This window comes from Lynx canadensis, chromosome A1 (genome assembly GCF_007474595.2).
Source record: "Lynx canadensis isolate LIC74 chromosome A1, mLynCan4.pri.v2, whole genome shotgun sequence".
In the NCBI taxonomy this organism is placed as follows: Eukaryota; Metazoa; Chordata; class Mammalia; order Carnivora; family Felidae; genus Lynx; species Lynx canadensis.
In genome coordinates, this window is record NC_044303.2 from 89,451,320 (window position 1) to 89,471,428 (window position 20,109).

Genomic DNA, 20,109 nt, shown 5'->3' on the forward strand with positions numbered 1-20,109 from the left:
CAGCCATTGGTGATAGTTTCTCTTAGACGTTTCAGGTGACAGTTGTAGATGTACCTATCTGAACCCTCATTGAGTGTGGAGGAGAGGGAGGCACTGATTAGGTTACAGGTGCAGTGTAGAGCCAGTACCTGAACCTTGGTTGCTGCTGCCGTCTCCCTGCTTCAACCACCAACTCACAGCATTTAGAAACCCCGGGTGTGTTGTCTATTTGCAAGCTTCTGAATGAAGCTATGTGTTTATTCATCTGTCCTTAAAAACTCCACATTGAGGTCCTGCTGTATTTCTCATCAACCTGGGAGTCCTCTAAGACTACAGATCTAGTGTCTTCCATACCTTTTTCTATCCACTTGTAAATAAATACAGCAGCTGATGTGGATGGAGTCATCAGAATGCAGAGCCAAGGAGTTATAGCTGTGGCTCCTTATCCTCCCTGGTCTTCCTTCACTCATTGAACCCACCAAGCACACTCCTACTTCAGAGACTTTTAATCCTCTGCCCATCTCCCAAAGGCTTCTTCCCAAGATCTTTGAAAGGCTGGCTCCTTTTTATCTTCCTGACTCAGCTTATTGTCACCTTTTTTTTTCTTTTTCTTTTTAAATTTAAATCCAAGTTAGTTAACATATAGTGTAATAATGATTTCAGGAATAGAATTTGGTGATTTATCACATATGACACCCAGTGCTCATTCCAGCAAGTGTCCTCCTTAATGCCCCTCAACTATTTAGCCCATCCCCCCATCCAGCATCCCACCAGCAACCCTCAGTAGCCCATCTCTGTTTGCTTGTCACTCTATCAGATATCCTTCATTTTCTCACAGTCCTTATCATCCTCTGAGATAGAGACAGTGAGGTGGGAAGTGATGGAGGCAGAGATAAAACTGGAATTGTGGAATAGAGGAAAATATTGAAGCTGGGTGATAGGTACTTGGGTTTCATAATATCATTAACTCTACTTTGAATTTCCTAATAAGTTTTTTAACAAATAAATCAAAAGGAAACATAATTACTTATGAGTGAGAGATTAAAATTTTAGGTAGATAATTTTGTAGAATAATGATATTGGGGCTTATTTGAAAAAATGTAAAGATGTAGCAAGGTGACAATTACATAGAACCCTGAGTGTTAACTCATGTCCTTTAAACTATTTCCCTGGGGTACTCAGAAGCAGGGGAGCCAGAAATCTTGAGCTCCATGCACTGTCCTGGCACCTAGATTTGGCCTTTTTCTTTCACTCTTCGCTGAAAAAAGAAAAAAAAAAAAAAGGGAATCTCCCTAAATATTCTCCTGTGTCCTAAGGCAGGAAAAAATTACAGATGAATCCAAAGCATGAGTAGTTTCCAGGAAACAAGGATGCTCTCAAATGGTCAGGGCAATGCTGAACAGATAAAGGGGCCAATGTGAAGGGGCTCCCACTGACAAGCAGCTACAATTTAAGTATCAAAAAGAGAATAATAATTAGCATTAATTGAAACAAGATGAGCCTAGGAAAGCTTTTAAAACCATAATGACAAGTTAGCACTAAGTGTAATCCAAAGAAATATGACTCAAAGCAGACGGCTTCCTGCACAGCTTGTTGCCCAGCCCAGCTGGGTTTTTGGTGTTAATTGTGTTGCTTTGAATTTGTTTACTATCTCCACAAGGAACAGGAATGAAAGCTCATAGATAAGCTGAGGCACAAACCAAAATTCACCTGGTGAAGAGTGACTGAGTGATGGTGCTGGGCTCTCAGAGTTCTGGGGCCACCAAGAAGGTCAGTTTGGGGAGGGGGGGCGTGCAGGAGACACTCTAACAGTGCAGAGCCTGGAGTGAGGAGCATGTACTGACTGACTTGCCTCAAATCAGTAAAACATGAAAAAAAAGAAAGAAAGAGGGAGAGAGAGACAGAGAGGAAGGAAGAAGAAAGGAAAGAAAGGGAGAAAGAGAGAAAGGAGGGAAGGAGGGAAGGAAGGAAGGAAGGAAGGAAGGAAGGAAGGAAGGAAGGAAGGAAGGAAACAAGGAAACAAGCAAGCAAGCAATGGGGTCAGCGGGGGAAGGAGAAGCTTTCTCCCAGGTGTGATCCAGAATCCTTCACTCTTCACTCCTCTGGGTCTCTAAGTTCCATGGCTGGGCTCTAGCCTTTCTGGTTGGGTGAATGCATCTTTAAGTTCTGGGAAGTTATACAAATAAGTGTGAAAGAGCAATGATAAAGAAATGGGCAAGATAATTGATTTTTTTCTTATGCTATTTTTGGTTATGCTTTGTCTGCATTGTGTGAAGCTTTAAAGACAATTTGATTTACAACTTTGATGTTTTATTTGGCTTTCCAGTTTGACAGAAGTGCCGAGAAAGAAGTTGCTCGTCAAATGTTTAAATGTGCCCCCATCAGTTATGAAAGCGTGAACCCTATTTTCCAGGGCGTGAAAACAGACTGCGCTGCAGAGGTCCACAAAGTGTGCGTCTCTACGGACATCTGTCAAGCCTGGAACATTGGACTGGGGGCCCAGAGCACCTCTGGACTGCTTCTTTAAAGCCTTTTCCCCTTGACCTCTAGAGCCTGTTTCCCAACACACGAGGCGTCTCACAGGATGGAGGCCGACGAGCTGCAAGTGAGGATCAGTGAAGAGGGCGACTGATCAAGGCACCTCTGGAGAGAGGGATGGTCCTTTTGACTGCTCTCCATCACTGAGGACACACTGTACAGTGGGAGGGATGCAGGGTAGATACCATGTGGGTCTGTATGAGGGGGCGCGCGGGGAGCGAGAGGAAGGCGCCACTTGGAGGAGCGGAGACGGTCCCACTCAGGACAGGTGGATGGGGAGGCCCCAAGCTGGAAGTGAAGCCAGTCGGTGTAGAATTGTTCGTGGTAGTGTCCATAGTGTGGATGGTGAGGCCATTGCCTTTGGTTCCACCTGGCCAATCACCAACGGTCCGCAGGTAGGACCAACGTTGGGTTCCTCTGCTGAGCTTACTTGAATTTCTCTACGTGCCTTGTTTTCCTCTTCTCCATCCTTTAGCTCCGACTTCTATTCCTCTACCTCACGATTCCTCACCTTACGTGATGTGTCTGTCCTCAGAGGCGTCACCTACAAACTGGGAACAACAATATTAAGTACCCTGCAGGATTGTTAGGTTCCTTTGAGGCAGACACCTAAAACAGGTCCAGACAAGAGCAACACAACGCATTGTAGGTGGTGTGGTCATTACCGCTGCAACGATCTTCCCTGTGAATACTTTCCCCTGGCCTGACTTCCACCATACATTTCCAGCTCATTCTTTCTTGCACTTTTCAATATTTCATTTGTGGTTGCGTGACATTCCTTCCCTTTTCAGTCTTTTAACCCGACAGGATTTTAAGTTCTTTGAAGGAAATGTCTAAAGACATAGACCACCTTCTTTGTACCACAGATTTAGAGATCTGGACTGTGTTGGTTGAAGTGAACTGGTCATGAATTGGAAAAGACAAGAGTACATGAAGAACGATGTATCCATACATATTTGCACATATATTCCAAGGGCAAAAGAGCGAAGTAAACAAATTCGCTTAAATCAAAAGCATAAGACCGAAGTAAACAAATTCGCTTAAATCAAAAGCTTAAGCCCGAGATGTTTCCGCCCGGTTTCGAACCGGGGACCTTTCGCGTGTTAGGCGAACGTGATAACCACTACACTACGGAAACACACGCTGAACCCAGCCTTCCTTAATCCTTCTAAGACGTATAGTCCTGCGTACTGCCCCGGTCTCTGCATGGGACCTGAGAGAGCTCTTGGAACCCTTTTTTCCTAGTTTACCAAAGGCTCTCACTTCCCACCGTGGCCCTGGGTAATAGCGCGCGCGACCCCTTAGTAGGTCCTGAAACCAGTCACATTCTGCAATTAAAACACCCCCCAGAACAGTAGTGAATGAAAGCAGTGGGCCTCTCTAGAAGTAGGGTAAATGTGGCTTCGGATGTTTGATACGAGATAATTGGCTCCATTTTGTCTCTTCTAGGGAGACAGCGGGAGAGTTTAAATTCTCACCCAATTTGTGCTGGATTGAGACTGAAGATTTAAAGGATTAAAGAAATGCTAAATGCATTCAAAGAATACGAGACTTGAATATATTTCGTTAAAATGTAAATATAAATAAGCCAAAAATAAAACTGGTTTTACCTTATGCTTTCAAAATAATTGTTTCCTCTAAGTTATGTAAAATTATCTATTAAAAATAAAGGGGAAATTGAAATTAATAAATATCATATTTTAACTCAATGTTATTTAAATAAAGCTGAATATTTAATTAAATTTTGTAATGTAATGATATCTTTTAAGTATTTCATAAAAATAAAACTAATCAATTCTATCATGGAACATCCAGAATTGGATGAGGCTTAATGCAGGTATATGTAGATCTATATACATACAAATGTAAGAGCAGTATAGATTATTTAATATTGCAAAACTTTTTTTTTTTTTTTTTTTTTTTTGGTCGCCTAAGCTGATTCCAGAAGACCTGCAGAGCCAGGAATTGGATTGGAGGCTGATTCCTACTGAGTCGGGATCCTTGAGTTGTCTGCAACTGGTAAGCCCTTCTTCACCAGAGCACAAGGTGGAGGCCCTCTTGTCCAAGTCTGGCTCTAGGATCAAGTCTGGCTCTAGGTCACCAGGGGCTTGCTGGTGGCCCAATCCATAGATGTTTTACCACCTTCCCATATTAGAACATGTATGGAATTTGACTCTACCAATCTGTCCCTCCTTTTTTGCACATCTTAACTCCCTTGGCCTCTGTGGAAGCTTTGCTGCTAGCTTTACTCCTATTCTGACTCCTTGTCCATCTATCTACAGACGGCCATCTCCCTGGAGAGTCACATTGGCATTGACAGTTTGACCCAGCCTCTACCCCTATGTCTGTGGCTCCAGCAATGACCACTCTCCCCAAGCTTCAAATCCACAAGTCTTGGACATAACCTTTTAGACATCTCCCAATCTCTTCAAGACAGAACTCATTACTTCTCTCTCACCTCTCACCCCACTCCTCAGTGTCAGAAGGTGGAAAGTCAGTATAAGCATCCTGTAAACTGAGAAGACGGAAAAAAGGAACGAAGCTACTCCATTATGGCTTTCACAGAGTTTTATTCAGAGTAACTTAACTGAAAGGGAGAGTGGGTGAGCACAGACCACCCAGGCCTTACCAGGCCATTCTCCATCCACATTCTCCACAGCTATACTCCTCCCAGTCCAGACCTTAATCCCTAGATTTTATGTTATGAGGGGCATTCCGGTCAGGCATACATTAACCTCCAGGGCACTGGAACACGTAGTGGGAGGGAAGTCATTGCCTGGCTTGAAGAGGATGGAGGGCCAAAAGTGGGTCAATGTTGTCAGTACTCTTACACTCAGTCTCTGATCTCTGTTACTAAACCATCTAAAGCAGAAACCTGGGATCTCCCTCTCCTGTCCACATATAAACCATATGCCCCTAGCTCCTTTACCCTTCTCCCTTCTGGCTGCTGTCTTGCCACTGCCAGGTCAGCCACTTCCTTTCTAGACCATGGCTGTGTCCATCCAGTTCCTTCTGTCTAATGCAGTCTCATTCCCATCACACATCCTGCTTATCATTCCTAAAGGAATCCTTCTGGAATGTAAATCAGAGTGAATCCTACTGCCTCCATGGCCTCCATAGCCAAGGAGGAAAAAGACCAAAGATCCTAGTAGGGTTCCTTCTGTTTGCTGAATGTCTGAACTGATGAACACTTGACTCTTTTGTTCTAAGAGCAGCCTGGATCGCCTACCAGAGGGGATTCCAAACCGGGCCTGGCTGGAGGGGCAGCGGTGGAAAGGGTGGAGAGGAGAGAGAAGCAGAAATTGTAGCAAAAAGCTTGGAAGGGTGTGGCCCCAGCTTGTTGGGAGATGGACCAAGAAGCCTGCCACTTGGGCTTCCCTTTAATGAAAAGCCAGGATCTTTTTTAGGAATGTTTTCCTTTTCCAGTAAAGATTGTTAAAAAACAAAACAAAAACATGAAACCACAATTTGCAAATGAATCCATATTTGTGCAAGAGAAAATGTCAAAGTTGAAACTCTTGGGACACAAGTTTATTTAGACCCATTAATTCCAAGATAAGACCACAGTAAAAGTAACTCTCCAGGAAGGCACGAGTGAGCTACGACTTACCAGCAAATCTACCTATTTTGAAAACTTTGATCAATTCCTGTCCAGACTGCCCTTATAGGGTGTCATGTGAAACCCTCCCTAATTCCCATACACTTTGAGACCGAAGGAGATTCAATTCTTTGCTTAGCAAGTTTAGTAAACCAGCTTTACATGATCAAGACTTCTCCTATGGTCTGGCGTGTGAGGGAGACTTCTACATTCGGAAAACAGAAAATAGGCTGAATTTGCAGGACTAAAAAAAAAAAAAACCATTTAACGTAACGGAATGAATTTCAATTGAAATTAAGGAAGAACTTCATGATAAGACAAGTAAACTGAGGATGTTCATGTTAGAGTGTTCCAAAATAAAGGATATTTTTACATTCCTCTCTGTGTGGGGCAACATTTCACAAAAGATGGACCCTTAAAAAGAGAATTTGGGGGTCTCAGATTACGAAGAGTACCTCTTTCCTGACGAAAACAAACAAAAAAGCCGGCGGCGGCAAGAGCTCGAGAATGCCAGCTTTTAAGTCACTTAGTAAGGTGGTCGCCACTCTGGAGGCCCTTGGGTCTCCTCGCAGAGAGAAGCCACGCCGTAACCCTCCCTCTCTGCGCAGCTCGCCCTGGACCAGACGCCTAATATGGTTGACCATGGACGAATTTCAGCAAGCAAAACGGTGTCCTGAGGAACATGTCCTGGGGCATTTGTCCGCTAGCAACCAACACTCATTCACTCCCTTTTAGCCAGCAAGGGCCTATGGCTGGGACATTCTTTTATTCGGCTACTGGTAACCACCCGTCCAGTTTCCGTCTGCTTGGCCAAGGATGCAGAGGAGCACCCGCTGTCGAACTGGAGGGAAACTCGATGCCTGCCTTGCGCCTTCTTCCCTTCAAAAGGAACTTGCGCCCAACGTGGGGCTCGAACCCACGACCCTGAGATTAAGAGTCTCATGCTCTACCGACTGAGCTAGCCGGGCACACGCGCAAGTCCTACATTGTACCTCAGAAGACTGAAATCTATATGCAGGGATGAGGACACACTTTAAAAAGTAATTGCATAAGTATTATGGAGCACCTACTGTGTGCCTGATTGTCCTAGTGACTAGAGCCAGAGGATCGGAAGCCTAGCATCCCTGAACCTGGGAGAAGTGGCTGCGCGGGTTCCCGAGGGGGAAGAGCAAGAGAGCTGAGGTGCTAGATCTGAATTTACATTAGAGAATTTATGGAGGGCGTGCTGTGAGCTCTGTCCTGCTGGGGTCTGGCTTCACTGAGCGTCTACCAGAAACAGAAATAGACATACACGTGTCCTTCCCTCTGTGTGAGGGCAGTTCTTTCTCCTACGGAGGCAGAAAGCAGCGTGGACGAGGAGGTAACCCTTTAAATGAAAGGGAGGCTAAAAACAAACAAACACCAAAACTGAAACCCTGTTTCCGCCCGGTTTCGAACCGGGGACCTTTCGCGTGTGAGGCGAACGTGATAACCACTACACTACGGAAACCCACACCACTCGTGCTTGACTAACACTACCTAGAAGCTACACTGGGGCGATTAAGGGGCTGAGGGAACCCAGACTTCCAAGTAAGTGACTGGCGTTTTCTGAGCTGCCGGCTGAACTGTGTTCAGGTCTCGTATCCACACTTCTTTTGGCGTGGCTTCCTACAGTTGTTCACCAACGAGAATTCGTGATTTTAGCGTTTCAGGCCACCCCTCCGAGGAAGCAGGCGTTCACTCCGAGTTTCCCTACTAGGTGGGAAGCGCCTCGAGAAGAGGGTGAGTTCTGCGTGCGCAGCCCTGGCATTCCGCAGCGTTTCGCACTCACTGAGACTTCTGTACATGAATTGCGTTCCTGTAACTCCCCCTCCAGTTTTTGTTTTCTTTTTAAAAATTCCTCAAGTATTATTTCAATCGCCCGAATAATCTATTTGGCAGAGATGCTCTACGTACGAAAGCAGCATCTTTGGTAGCATAGTTCTACAGCCTGGATGAGATTCTCAAAAATAAATAAATAAATAAATAAAATAATAATAATTTAATACCACAATCCCAATTGGAGCCCATTCTCTTAGACTGAGACTCCATGAAGACAGACCTCGAGGTAGTTTGGACGCGGAGCATGCACGGTGCCCACTCAGAAAGTGCTGAATGACTTAACTCACTATATGTTAAGCAACATAGCTTTGAAATTGTATTAACTCTAATTTCACAAAACCCTCTGATGGCAACTATTATACTTATTTTATACGACTAAACACAGGACTACAAAGATATCAAATATATTTTTTAACCCCCCCCCCTTTTCTACACTTTTCAGCACCTTGCTTTTCTCACTTCAGAGTAAATCGTGAAGGATTCCCTTTTTACAGATAGTGTTCCACTGTGTGAATGTTTATGTGACGGTTTCACTACTCCTTTATTGATGGGCAGTTAGAAAAGTTCATCTAAACGCTACGACAGTGACCAGACGGCAGTTTCTAATGCGCGTGGAAATGCCGACTACAGTGGGGAGGTTGGAGAAGATGTCCGGTCGCCTTCTGGATCCCTGAGGCACTCTGAGTTCCCAACCAACAAAGTCCTCGGCCTAGAAGGGCCGGAAGTACTTGAGGGCGCTCACCGGGACCCGCCCCTCCGCTTCCGGCATCAGCTGTGGGGAGTCCCTGGCGTTGTCCTCCTTGTCCGGTTAGTAGGATGGCGCTAGGCCGACGCAGTCATAGCACCGAGAGCGGACGGCCGTTAAGAGCCTCAACCTTTCCCCGAAGTTTATCCCCAGTGGCGGGGGATGGAGGAGGCCGGTCCTTCCGAGTTGTCCGCGTTCCCTGCTCCTTCGTATTACAGAGACGTGGGCCTCCATCGTTGTAGCCCTCCCGTCCTGTTCCCGTGTGCCTGCTAGAGCGTCTCCTCGCCGTTTCCTGTCGCCCAGGGGCCCGAGAGGAAAGAAGGGGGCGTAGCGCTACCGCGGGGGGAACTCGCGAGCTTAGGTGACTCGCAGACACCGGAAGTGTTGAGAGGGAGGCCGGAAGTGAGGGGGCGGAGCCAGGAAGTGAGGAGGGGCGGGGGTTTATGAGGAGGCCAAGGGAGCGTTGGGACAGATTTGCACTCAGGGCCACCTGAGGGACTTGGCTGTAGCGCTCAGCTCTGTCCCCTCCCCTCGCAGAGACACGGTTGTCGTCTAGGAGTAGGGAACTTTGTGGAGGGGGGGTTGTCGGGAGGACCTTTCTGTGTCTGCGATTGAGGCAAGGTGTGGAGAGGCGGGGTGGGGGTGGGGCCGGGTCGTCAGGGCGTCTGAGAGGGAAGACCCCCGCCCCCGCCCCCCCACCGCCCATCTACACTGGCTGACTGGACACTAAGATGGCTGCCGTTGCCATGACACCCAACCCTGTGCAGACCCTTCAGGAGGAGGCGGTGTGCGCCATCTGCCTCGATTACTTCACGGACCCCGTGTCCATCGGCTGCGGGCACAACTTCTGCCGAGTGTGTGTAACCCAGTTGTGGGGAGGGGAAGATGAGGAGGACAGGGACGAGTTAGACCGGGAAGAGGAAGAGGAGGACGGAGAGGAGGAGGAGGTGGAGGCTGTGGGGGCCGGTGGAGGGTGGGACACCCCCATGAGGGATGAAGACTATGAGGGCGACATGGAGGAGGAGGTCGAGGAGGAAGAGGAGGGTGTGTTCTGGACCAGTGGCATGGGCGGGTCCAACTGGGACAACATGGACTATGTGTGGGAGGAGGAGGACGAGGAGGAAGATTTGGACTACTACTTGGGGGACATGGAGGAGGACCTGAGAGGGGAGGATGAGGAGGACGAGGAGGAAGTGCTGGAGGAGGACGAGGAAGAGGAGTTAGACCCCGTCACCCCACTGCCCCCGCCTCCAGCCCCTCGGAGGTGCTTCACCTGCCCCCAGTGCCGAAAGAGCTTTCCCAGGCGGAGCTTCCGCCCCAACCTGCAGCTGGCCAACATGGTCCAGGTGATTCGACAGATGCACCCAACTCCTGGTCGAGGGAGCCGTGGGAACGAGCAGGGCATTTGTCCCAAACACCAGGAAGCCCTGAAGCTCTTCTGCGAGGTGGATGAAGAGGCCATATGTGTGGTGTGTCGAGAATCCAGGAGCCACAAACAGCACAGCGTGGTGCCATTGGAGGAGGTGGTGCAGGAGTACAAGGTGAGAGAAGTAGAAGATGGGAGTTTTGTGGGGGTGGAGAGAAGCTGGGAAAAGGCAATATGTCCCCTCCCACTCCCCAGAACTTCATGCACTGATTCTCCTTTTCTAAGCACTTAGTGGCATCAAGGTGGGTTGGAGTGAGAAGGATCCTGTACACTGGGCTGCATGTCTTGGGGAAAGCCACTGCTGTTTCACACTTCCATTGTCCCTAAGTGTAGGAGTACAGGTGACAGGTCCCTCAGGCTTTACCACCAGTCTCATTTTCCTCTGGGTAAGTTTTCAGTCTATCCTTGACTTGGACCCTGGAGATGGAAAGGACTTGAGGCCTCAACAAGAAAGGGCCCTAAGGAGCAGGAATGTAGAAATGACTACTAGTGTCAGACCCAGATGCTTTGCACTTGCCTTTTAATGGGTTTCCTACCTACCCCATGATACGGCTTGGTTCTGTCCTTGAGGACTTTTGTTAAATCTGCATCAGTCTGATGTACTGACTAGAAGTTCTTACCTTACCTGAGAATGCAGATAAAAGGGAGAAGCTTTTAAGTCAGAAGACCAGGCTCTGCACTCACTCACCCAGGCATCTCTGAAAGCCTTGGAGCATTAATTTTTCCAGGGTTAAAAGTTAATATTTACTGAACACTTAACTTACTATGTACACCAGGCACTGTACTAAGCACTTTTCATGGACTATCTCATTTAAAACTTCAGACAACCCTGTGAGTTTGATATGGTTTCTGTCCCTGTTTTACAGATTAGGAAATAGACTTAAGTAATATACACAGGGCCACATAGCTACTAGTAAGTGATGGACTTGGTTATGACCTGCCCCTGTGCCCCTGCATACTGTTAACAGTGTCATCACCATTTAGATGTCTGTCGTTAGTTTGTCTTTACTGATATGTGACTTCTTGGAGTCTGATTCTAGTTTGGTTAATACTTTGCACCCTACTTCTGGCCTTTACTCTTTTGGGATACAGGTAAAGGAGATTGGTCTGTGAGACAGCCAGCACAAATAGCACTACTTAGTGAAGGCTGGGAAGGGTTTGAAACAGTGGGACCAGGAGGAAGAGAGGGTCGCTCCTGTGTGGTCTGTGCATTACCCCAGTTTTAGAGTAACGAGTCTAGAGCTTCTCAGCTATGAGTGGTACAGCTAAGACAAACTTACATCGTCTCATGACAAGAAACTATGTCTTCCACACAGTGATACTCCCAATTACTAGGGGAGTTTTCAAAAGTACAGTGGGCCCTACCACTAGAGATTCTGAGTCAGAGACAGGGAGAGTGTCTTTAAGAAAGCCCAGCCTAGCATTGGCATCACTGCATTGGTAATATCACCTGTTGTTTAGGCTCTGTGTTGTTAGGGGAGGTTGTGATTTCCTTTTGTCCTTTTTATCTCCTCTCGGCTCCTCAGTGGGCAGTTTGTTAATTAAATGTTGGGATGGACTATTCATGAACATTCCACTTGTTCTCCACCCTCCTTCTACAGGGCTCTTCTGAAGGGCTTCTGAAAATGGATTTTTATTTGTGAATTTGTGTTAGCCATGTCTGTTGTATGCCAGCCTAGTAGGGCTCTGCAATTTGAGGAGGCCACATAGATGCAAATAATCTGCCATTAACTGATCAGCAAATGTAAATACATGGATTTTATTATTTAGAACTAATTTGAGTGATTCCTTTTTTAATTTACAGGCCATTTTATAGGTACGTAGTTTATTCTTTTCAAATCTGTACACTAACTAGCACTAGTTTGGAACAGTGTTGTTTTATAGAAATATTTTTTATTGAGTAGGTAATAATATGGATGATGTATAAATAAGTCTCCTAAAAAAGTGAAAGTTCTTGAAAATTTCTCTTAAAATAGTACTCTGTTTGGACTTGTGCTCATGAATTTGTCAATGATTTATGAAAATTATTAAATGGGAAATTTAAGCATCATAAATTCTGAACAGGATTGGAGAAAAATAGAAGGTAATATCAAAAAACAAAATTTTTTGTAGTTTATGCTACTTTCATGTCAGGGGTTGATTGTAATATTATTAATGTAATTTTTTCTAGAACCACTCATCCTGTGCAACAACCACTGCCTTTTGTACTCTTCTCTGGGTCAGTAACCTCTTTAGTTCAAGGGTCATTATCAGGTTGTCATTGGCAGTTTAGACATAGGTAGAGAATACTAGATAACATTTATTGATCTTTACTATGTGCTACTGTGTGAAGCATACTGTCCATAACATGCATTCTGTTATTCCCAATTCCCATGTAAGATGAGGAAATTGGAAGTGCTGCTTGCCTCAGGTCACCTGGCTACATTTAGGTTTAGATTGGAGTCTAGGCTTGAGCTCTTCTGCTCTGTATTACCTCTCAAGGAAAAAGGCAGAAGTAGTAGGAGACATAAAAAAAAAAAGGAAAGAAAACAGGTTGGGCCTATTTCTGGTCTCTAACAGCCCTTTAAAGAAAAAGATTCTGGGGGTACCTGGGCGGTTCAGTCGGTTAAGCCTCTGAGTCTTGATTTCAGCTCAGGTCATGATCTCACTGTTCCTGAGATAGAGCCCCACGTCTGGGGGCAGGGAGCCTGCTTGGGATTCTCTTTCTCCCTCTCTCTCTATCCCTCCCCTTGCTCTCACAAAATAAATAAATAAACATTAAAAAAAAAAAAAAGATACCGTTACAAGAGATTGGAACATAGAGCTCAAATGCATATTTGCCGTGAAGGTTAAAATCTTAGGAAGAGAGAGGTTTTGTTTTCCATTTATATTTATTTAATAATAATTAAAAAAAATTTTTTTAATGTTTATTTTTGAAAGAGAGAAAGAGTGTGAGCTAGGGGAGGAGGAGAGAGAGGGAGACACAGAATCTGAAGTGGGCTCCAGGCTCTGAGCTGTCAGCACAGCATCAAACTGATGAGTGGTGAGATCATGACCTGAGCTGAAGTGGACATTCAACCAATGGAGCCATCCAGGCGCCCCAGTAATAATTTTTTATAAGTTTGTTTATTTTGAGAGAGAGCTCGTGTGAGGGTGGGACAGAGGGAGGGGGAGAGAGAAAATCCCAAGCAGGCCCAGTGCTCTACTCAAGGCTTGAACCCACAAACTGAAATCATGACCTGAACCAAAACCGAGTCTGTCTCTTAACTGACTAAGCCACCCAGGCACCCCTTGTTTTCCATTTAGTAAGTGAGTGAGAGAGAAAGCAGATGGACAAAGAGGCATAGAAATTAAAATAAGTAAAGTGGGGCCCCTGCCCCACAAGGAGCCATTGTGTCCTGGCAGAGACATATTTAAAAACCATTACAGTGTCTAGGAAGTATTGTAAAGGTTGTATTCATGTTCCTTGGGATGACAGAGGAAGTTGGGGGCAGGGAGGACCATGGTCAGGTAGCTGGTATTTAAATTTTTTTTTTTTTTAACGTTTATTTATTTTTGAGACAGTGAGAGACAGAGCATGAACAGGGGTGGGTCAGAGAGAGGGAGACACAGAATCTGAAACAGGCTCCAGGCTCTGAGCTGTCAGCACAGAGCCCAACGCAGGGCTCGAACTCACGGACCACGATATCATGACCTGAGCCGAAGTCGGCCGCTTAACCGACTGAGCCACCCAGGCACCCCAGGTAGCTGGTATTTTAAAGGAAGAATGCCTTGGGCCAGGTGGAGAAAGGAAATCCCAGAAAGAGGGAAGAGCATGTATGAAGATAATAGAATTACATTCGGGAAAAGACAGTTTTATGTGGCTAAAACTAAGAGTCTATGTCAGAAGGGGTAAGTGTAGTAGAGAAGTCTAGAAATGTAGAGGCAATGAAGGAACCTCATATTTTGCAGGTGATTGAGAACCACTGAAAGATTTTTAGCACAGGCACAAAATCATCAGAGAAATATTTAGAGATGAAAGTTATGAGGAAGATTGCTTTTGAGGGCTGGAATATTTCATATGGAAGGACCTTGTATGGTGAGGGGCTCAAGCCAGGTCCACCCCAACTCTGGGTATGGAGCTCTATGGTCACCAGGATCCTACCAATAGAGAACACACTCAGCGGTGTGTTCTTCTATACATGAGTGCAGGCAGAGGGTTGGAGGCCTTTGTCATCATCTGAAGAGAAGAGAGGGGAGGAAGAGAGTATGATGCTCATCTGATACCTGTGATGGGGGTCAGGCTTTGAGCCCCAGTCCAATGCAGGGAGGATGGGGGAAGTGGGCACTGAAAGCAGGTGCCTCTCCTATCCCAGGCTTCTAACCTTCCTTTTCTCATTCCCTCAGGCCAAACTGCAGGGGCATGTGGAACCACTGAGGAAGCATCTAGAGGCTGTGCAGAAGATGAAGGCCAAGGAGGAGAGGCGGGTGACAGAACTGAAGGTGGGTGAATGTCCTTGATAGGGCTTACTGGCTCTGTGATCGGGGCAGGGAACATGGGTTGTCTACTCTCAGAAGTGGTGACAAGATTCCCTGAAGAGGGACCTGGGAGAGAGGTAGAGACATTCCCAGGGTTTTGAAGAGAGAGGGGCCTTAAAGGGTCAGGGGGCACATTTATTCTAGGTTCCAGAATGGAGTGGAAACAGATCTAGTGTAGAGAGATTGGGTCCGTGGCCCAAGCCTGAAGAACAGGCTTACCACCCCAGACACCTCACTTCATGGCCTGTGCCCACCAGGCTGGATAGCACAGAGGGCAGAAGTGGGCAAGGCAAAATCTACATAACAGCCATCAGAGAAGCCCCAGGTCCCAGGACAGATGGTAGGTGGTAGGTAGAGCAACCCTGAGCATGAATGGGAAGGGGAGGGCATGGTGTTTAATAGAGGATAGAATGTTACAGAGACCTGGTCTTCTCTAGTCCAGTGTTTCTCAGCTGTTTTTCTTGATTGATCACCCCTCCCCAAGGAGTATTTTTAGATATTTTTTCCCTAATACCACCCTCCCTACCCCCAACTCTGTACGTGTGTTTGTAAGGTCAGCAGGAACTGGAATGGCCTGGCACTGAGCTTTGGAGACCAAGACAGGACATCCTTCTTGTCTGACCTCTTCCCTCATCTTTCCCTGGCCAGTGGGTGGGTCTTGCCACTTCCCAAGTCTTGTACTTATTTTTTTGCCACCTACACATTAGGGACTCTGCTGCTGGCAATTGCCACACACTGAGTGTGTCTGGGAGCCAGGGGGTCCTCTTAGCCAAATGCTCAGATTGAGACTTCTGGGGTCCTGGGATGCAGAGAGAAGATGTCAGGGTCTGCGTATCACTGGGACAGAGAGTGAAGCTGACTTTCCTTCACCGACTTAGCCAGTCAGAACTTCCTTCCTCATTCTGGCCTGTCCCTCTTTGTCCCAAGAATGTCTCTAGCTGATGATACCTGCATGGAAAGCATGCCCACTATCTGGGATTGCCCAGTCCAGGCAAATGGGGTGAGATTAGGCAGAAGTTTTTTCTGATTATATATAGACTACAATCTACACAATGATATCCACGATTTTGCCTTTTGGCTTTTAAAGTGTAAAGTAACATTTGGTCGTTTACAGAGAAAGTTTGCTAGACTCCTGATCTAGAAGGATTCGGTGACTTTTCCAAAGTCAGTAGTAGTATAGTCAAGACCCTAACTTGATATCTTGATTCCTGAATTTTTAATTTATTCATTGCAAAAAACTTTTACTAAGTACTGGTGCTGTTCTGAGGTCTGAGGATCCTGTGACAAAAAACTTACGCAGTGGTGGAAAAGGATGTTAAAAGATACTTCAATGTAAACAACATTTCAAATTAATATTAATGCTGTGAGGATATATAACGAATGATATTTATGGGAGATACGATGGTATTTATGGGGGTAGTCCTGATTTAGATCTAGTGGGGAGAGAAGGCTTCTCTCAGGGAATATTTTTAAATTTAGATCTGAAGAATGAATCAAGTTAGATAGCTAGGGTGGAGATAAGTTGCAGGCAGAAGTTAGTGAGTTTGAGACCAGTGTGCTTTGGAGTGTGGGAGTGGTGCCTGGTAAGGTTGGGAGGTGGTGGAAGGGACAGGGGCCCCTTTCCATTTGGGATGCAGAGCTCCATTACCTTGGATTGAGGGGCAGCAGTTGCAAAATTGGAAGTTTATGTTTCTGTGTGTTGAGGTGGTATCCACCATCCCCTTTGCATCATCCCAGAGCCAGATGAAGTCAGAGCTGGCAGCTGTGGCCTCGGAGTTCGGGCGGCTGACACGGTTTCTGGCTGAAGAGCAGGCAGGGTTGGAGCGGCGCCTCCGAGAGATGCACGAAGCCCAGCTAGGGCGTGCAGGAGCAGCGGCCAGCCGCCTGGCGGAGCAGGCTGCCCAGCTGAGCCGCCTGCTGGCGGAGGCCCAGGAGCGGAGCCAGCAGGGGGGCCTGCGGCTGCTCCAGGTGAGCAGTGCCCCCTTCCCTGTCTCCCCCTGCCTTCCCCCCAGCACCCTGTATTTGCTCTGTTAGGCAGTGCTTACCAAACATTTGTTCAGAGCTGCCTCTCTTCTCATTGGGAGGACCCATGATAATTTAACCTAAGACCAAAAGGTTTTTTGAGGCTGGGGACAGGGTTAATGCCAAATGTGGTGTGTGTGTGATTATACCCAGTGAAAAGAAAGAAATTCAATTGTATAAAGAGGGTTTTAAAGTAGAGTCAAGGAAAGAATTTTTGACAGAGACATCCTGAGAAAGATGCCTAAGTCATGTTGTAAAAATTCTTTTACTGGGGTTGAAAATTCTATTATTGGTCTCACAGCAGGATGAGATAAGTGTGCTAGGGCATAGGGATGATTGAGATGGATACACACTTACTGAGGGTCTTGAGGGTTGCTTTTTCTTACTCCCTGTTCAAGTTCAGTCCTTTCTCTGGCTGGAATCAGATTGAGAGAAAGGAGCTGTCTGTGTGCAGCTGACTCTCTCTTTGTCTCTTTTTCCCTCTCCCTCTTTTTGTTTCTGTTATTCCCAGGACATCAAGGAGACTTTCAATAGGTGTGTTGCCACCCTTTATCCTTTGTGACCCAGTGGCATCTGGTTCCCCATCCCTACCTCTCTTGGATATCCCGCTCCTTTCCTTCCTTCCCCAGGACCCGAGTTTCTGCCTCCTGGACCCTCCTCTCCTTCCCCTCAGCTTCTGCTCTTCCCTCTGGGAATATCATGGTCCCACCCCCTGCCCGGTCCCCTTCCTCTAGGTGTGAAGAGGTACAGCTGCAACCCCCAGAGGTCTGGTCCCCTGACCCGTGTCAGCCCCATAGCCATGACTTCTTGACAGATGCCATCGTGAGGAAAATGAGCCGGATGTTCTGTCAGGCTGCCCGAGGTAGGGAGGTCACCTGTACGACCTTCCTTTTCCTTTCCCTTCACAGACCTGAGATTGGGTTCTGAGGAGGAGGTTGGGCCTGGTGGGGGGAAGATTGGAGCTAAGGTGGAGCAGGATACAGGTAGGCCGCTTGGGGCTTCAAGCTAAGAGTAGTTTTTGACCTAGACCAGGTAGGTGTTGATGGTGGGAGTGGAGGGTGGATAGCAAGAGCCAGGGCCAGAGGGAAGACCTGTCCAGGGTCCTGGAAACAAGAGTCGGGGAAGAGGTGGAGCTCATAGGAACTAAAGTCTGGTCTCTAGGATGGGGAGGGGTGAGGACAGCTGGAAGGCAGGCAGGGAGGGAGGCAAAGGGGAGGGCAGCAGGAAAGGCTGAATCTTGGAGTTGGCTACTGATGGGGAACAGTTGTTCCAGCCTTGGCGTATTTGTCCTCCCCCTCCCCAAGTGGACCTGACGCTGGACCCTGACACGGCTCACCCGGCCCTGATGCTCTCCCCTGACCGCCGGGGGGTCCGCCTGGCAGAGCGGCGGCAGGAGGTTGCTGACCATTCCAAGCGCTTCTCAGCCGACTGCTGCGTATTGGGGGCCCAAGGCTTCCGCTCTGGGCGGCACTACTGGGAGGTAGAGGTGGGAGGGCGGCGGGGTTGGGCGGTGGGCGCTGCCCGTGAATCGACCCATCATAAGGAGAAGGTGGGCTCTGGGGGATCCTCTTTGGGCAGTGGGGATGCCAGCTCCTCACGCCATCACCATCGCCGCCGCCGGCTCCACCTACCCCAACAGCCCCTGCTCCAGCGCGAAGTGTGGTGTGTGGGCACCAATGGCAAACGCTACCAGGCACAGAGCTCAACGGAGCAGACACTGCTGAGCCCAAGTGAGAAACCACGGCGCTTTGGCGTGTACCTGGACTATGAGGCTGGGCGCCTAGGCTTCTACAATGCGGAGACTCTAGCCCACGTGCATACCTTTTCAGCTGCTTTCCTGGGCGAGCGTGTCTTCCCTTTCTTTCGAGTGCTCTCCAAGGGTACTCGTATCAAGCTATGCCCTTGATTAGCCTGCCACCCGCAGGGGCCCCTCTGGTCAGCACTTGAGGGGCGGGTGGTGGTGGAGGGTGTCCCATAAGTTTAGGGGCTCAAAGGCTCCTTCCACTGTTTGTTGCTTCCCACTCCCCTTTGACCCCAGGCCCGCTTCTCCCTCTAGGAGCCTAAAGAACCTTCCTGGCCTGCAGCTCTGCCTTCTCTCACCTGCAATGTCTGTCCAACAGGTCTGCATGGGTCCCTGATGAGAACAGCTGCCTGGTTTTCCTTCCCTCTGTCCACCCAGGGTTTTGAGTAGGAGTTGAGGGGAGATTTAACTCTATTACTTAACTTCCCTTTCCTTGCCCCTACTCTTCACCTTTCTTGTCAGTTCCCAGGCTGGGATATTTGGGCAAGACTCCTGTCTGCCCTGAATTCCATTTTCTGATGCAAATTTTAGCTAAGGGATTTGGAAGCTTTTTGGGGAGGCGGGTTAGGCAAAAGGGTAGAGCTGGGTAACAAATGTCTATTCTCTGGGGGAGGTAGGAGGGATTCTAGACTCCTTCCATCCCCAATTTCTACCTCCATAGACTGGCCAGAATTTAGCTTGAGATCTGGAATGGTCAACACAATTGAAACTACATACCATTGTATTACCCAATAAATTATTTTCTCCCCCACCCTTTTTCCAGCACTCACATTAGGAGTAAAGCTCACCCCGCCCATCCCCTCCAGGTCTTTTCACTGCCAGGCTCCTTTCCTCTTTGTCCAATGAAGTTCCTTGTGTCAGTATCCAGCCTCATATATTAGTTCTCTCCATCTGGTGAGCCCTGACCAGGAGCCTGGGGACGGGTTTGGATCCCCAGGAGAGCCTTGGGTATAATCTATTTTTCTAGTAACCCCTTGCCTTCTGTCACTTGTCAGCTTTTGTCCTTTGCTTTGATGGCAGAGGTCAACTTCTGTTCCTGGGGGAAAGGGAAGACGGGATGTGTTGTGGAAATAAAGTTTATTTGCTTCTTTTGTGGAGTCCTTTCCTTTAGGTGAGCAAAAATAGAACGTAGGGCCAGGGTTTCTTCCACAGTAAGCCAGTCTCTCCAATAAACATAATGACACAGAACTGAGGACTGATTGTACCTTCCCCATAACCTGCGTTTTACACCACTCATGTTATTTCCATAGATTGGGATATTCACTCTCACCCCATTTGAATATCTACATAGTTTTATTGGTACCCTCTTCAGCATGCACTTTGAAAATTGTTTGCCACTTGTCTATCACTGCTTTGAGGTTTTAGGATTCTGGTTTTCCCAAGAATCTTTACATTTCTAAAGTCTTTCCATGTGATTGCATCTAGCTGAAATCCCATAAAATTGAAGCTAAAGCCACAGTAGCCTTATCACCATTAGGAGTTGATGGCAAAGGGAACTGTACAGGCTACTTCAACATGCTACACATTTACTTAGCCACTACCTGAGAAAAAGCCAGCTGTGATTGTATTTATGAATACCTGCAGACTACATAATTTTTAATCTCCAACAATGGAGGGAGTAAAAAGGACCTGATCTTAAGCAG

General features: G+C 47.3%; 1 protein-coding gene and 3 non-coding genes across 8 annotated transcripts; 1 reads left to right on the forward strand and 3 right to left on the reverse strand.

The window, feature by feature from the left end:
* Positions 1-3,582: 3,582 nt before the first annotated feature.
* Positions 3,583-3,655, reverse strand: TRNAV-AAC. The gene has a single exon. It is a non-coding gene; the product is annotated as a tRNA-Val (tRNA).
* A 3,355-nt stretch (positions 3,656-7,010) lies between these two features.
* On the reverse strand, positions 7,011-7,083 carry TRNAK-CUU. The gene has a single exon. It is a non-coding gene; the product is annotated as a tRNA-Lys (tRNA).
* Positions 7,084-7,531: 448 nt separating this feature from the next.
* Positions 7,532-7,604, reverse strand: TRNAV-CAC. The gene has a single exon. It is a non-coding gene; the product is annotated as a tRNA-Val (tRNA).
* A 507-nt stretch (positions 7,605-8,111) lies between these two features.
* Positions 8,112-18,841, forward strand: TRIM41 (tripartite motif containing 41). Of its 5 annotated transcripts, XM_030315717.1 has the most exons (7): positions 8,112-10,261; positions 12,317-12,364; positions 14,512-14,607; positions 16,348-16,611; positions 17,177-17,199; positions 17,400-17,527; positions 17,970-18,841. In XM_030315717.1, the coding sequence occupies exons 1-7, from the start codon at positions 9,452-9,454 to the stop codon at positions 18,569-18,571; spliced, it is 1,971 nt and encodes a 656-aa protein (XP_030171577.1). In that variant the 5' UTR covers positions 8,112-9,451; the 3' UTR covers positions 18,572-18,841. The 5 variants fall into 5 exon arrangements, with proteins under 5 accessions (XP_030171577.1, XP_030171547.1, XP_030171561.1 ...); XM_030315687.1 differs by lacking the exon at positions 12,317-12,364 and having other exon boundaries at positions 8,115-10,261; XM_030315696.1 differs by lacking the exon at positions 12,317-12,364 and having other exon boundaries at positions 8,116-10,261; positions 16,381-16,611.
* The last annotated feature ends 1,268 nt before the right edge of the window (positions 18,842-20,109 follow it).

What these genes read in the sequence shown, in the direction of transcription:
- TRIM41 (XM_030315717.1), top strand. Translation starts at nt 9,452, where the DNA reads ATGGCTGCCGTTGCCATGACACCCAACCCTGTGCAGACCCTTCAGGAG. An exon ending in CCTTTTGTACTCTTCTCTGG is followed by an intron (nt 12,365 to 14,511) that starts GTCAGTAACCTC and finishes TCATTCCCTCAG; the next exon opens with GCCAAACTGCAGGGGCATGT. An exon ending in GTTCTGTCAGGCTGCCCGAG is followed by an intron (nt 17,528 to 17,969) that starts GTAGGGAGGTCA and finishes CCCCTCCCCAAG; the next exon opens with TGGACCTGACGCTGGACCCT.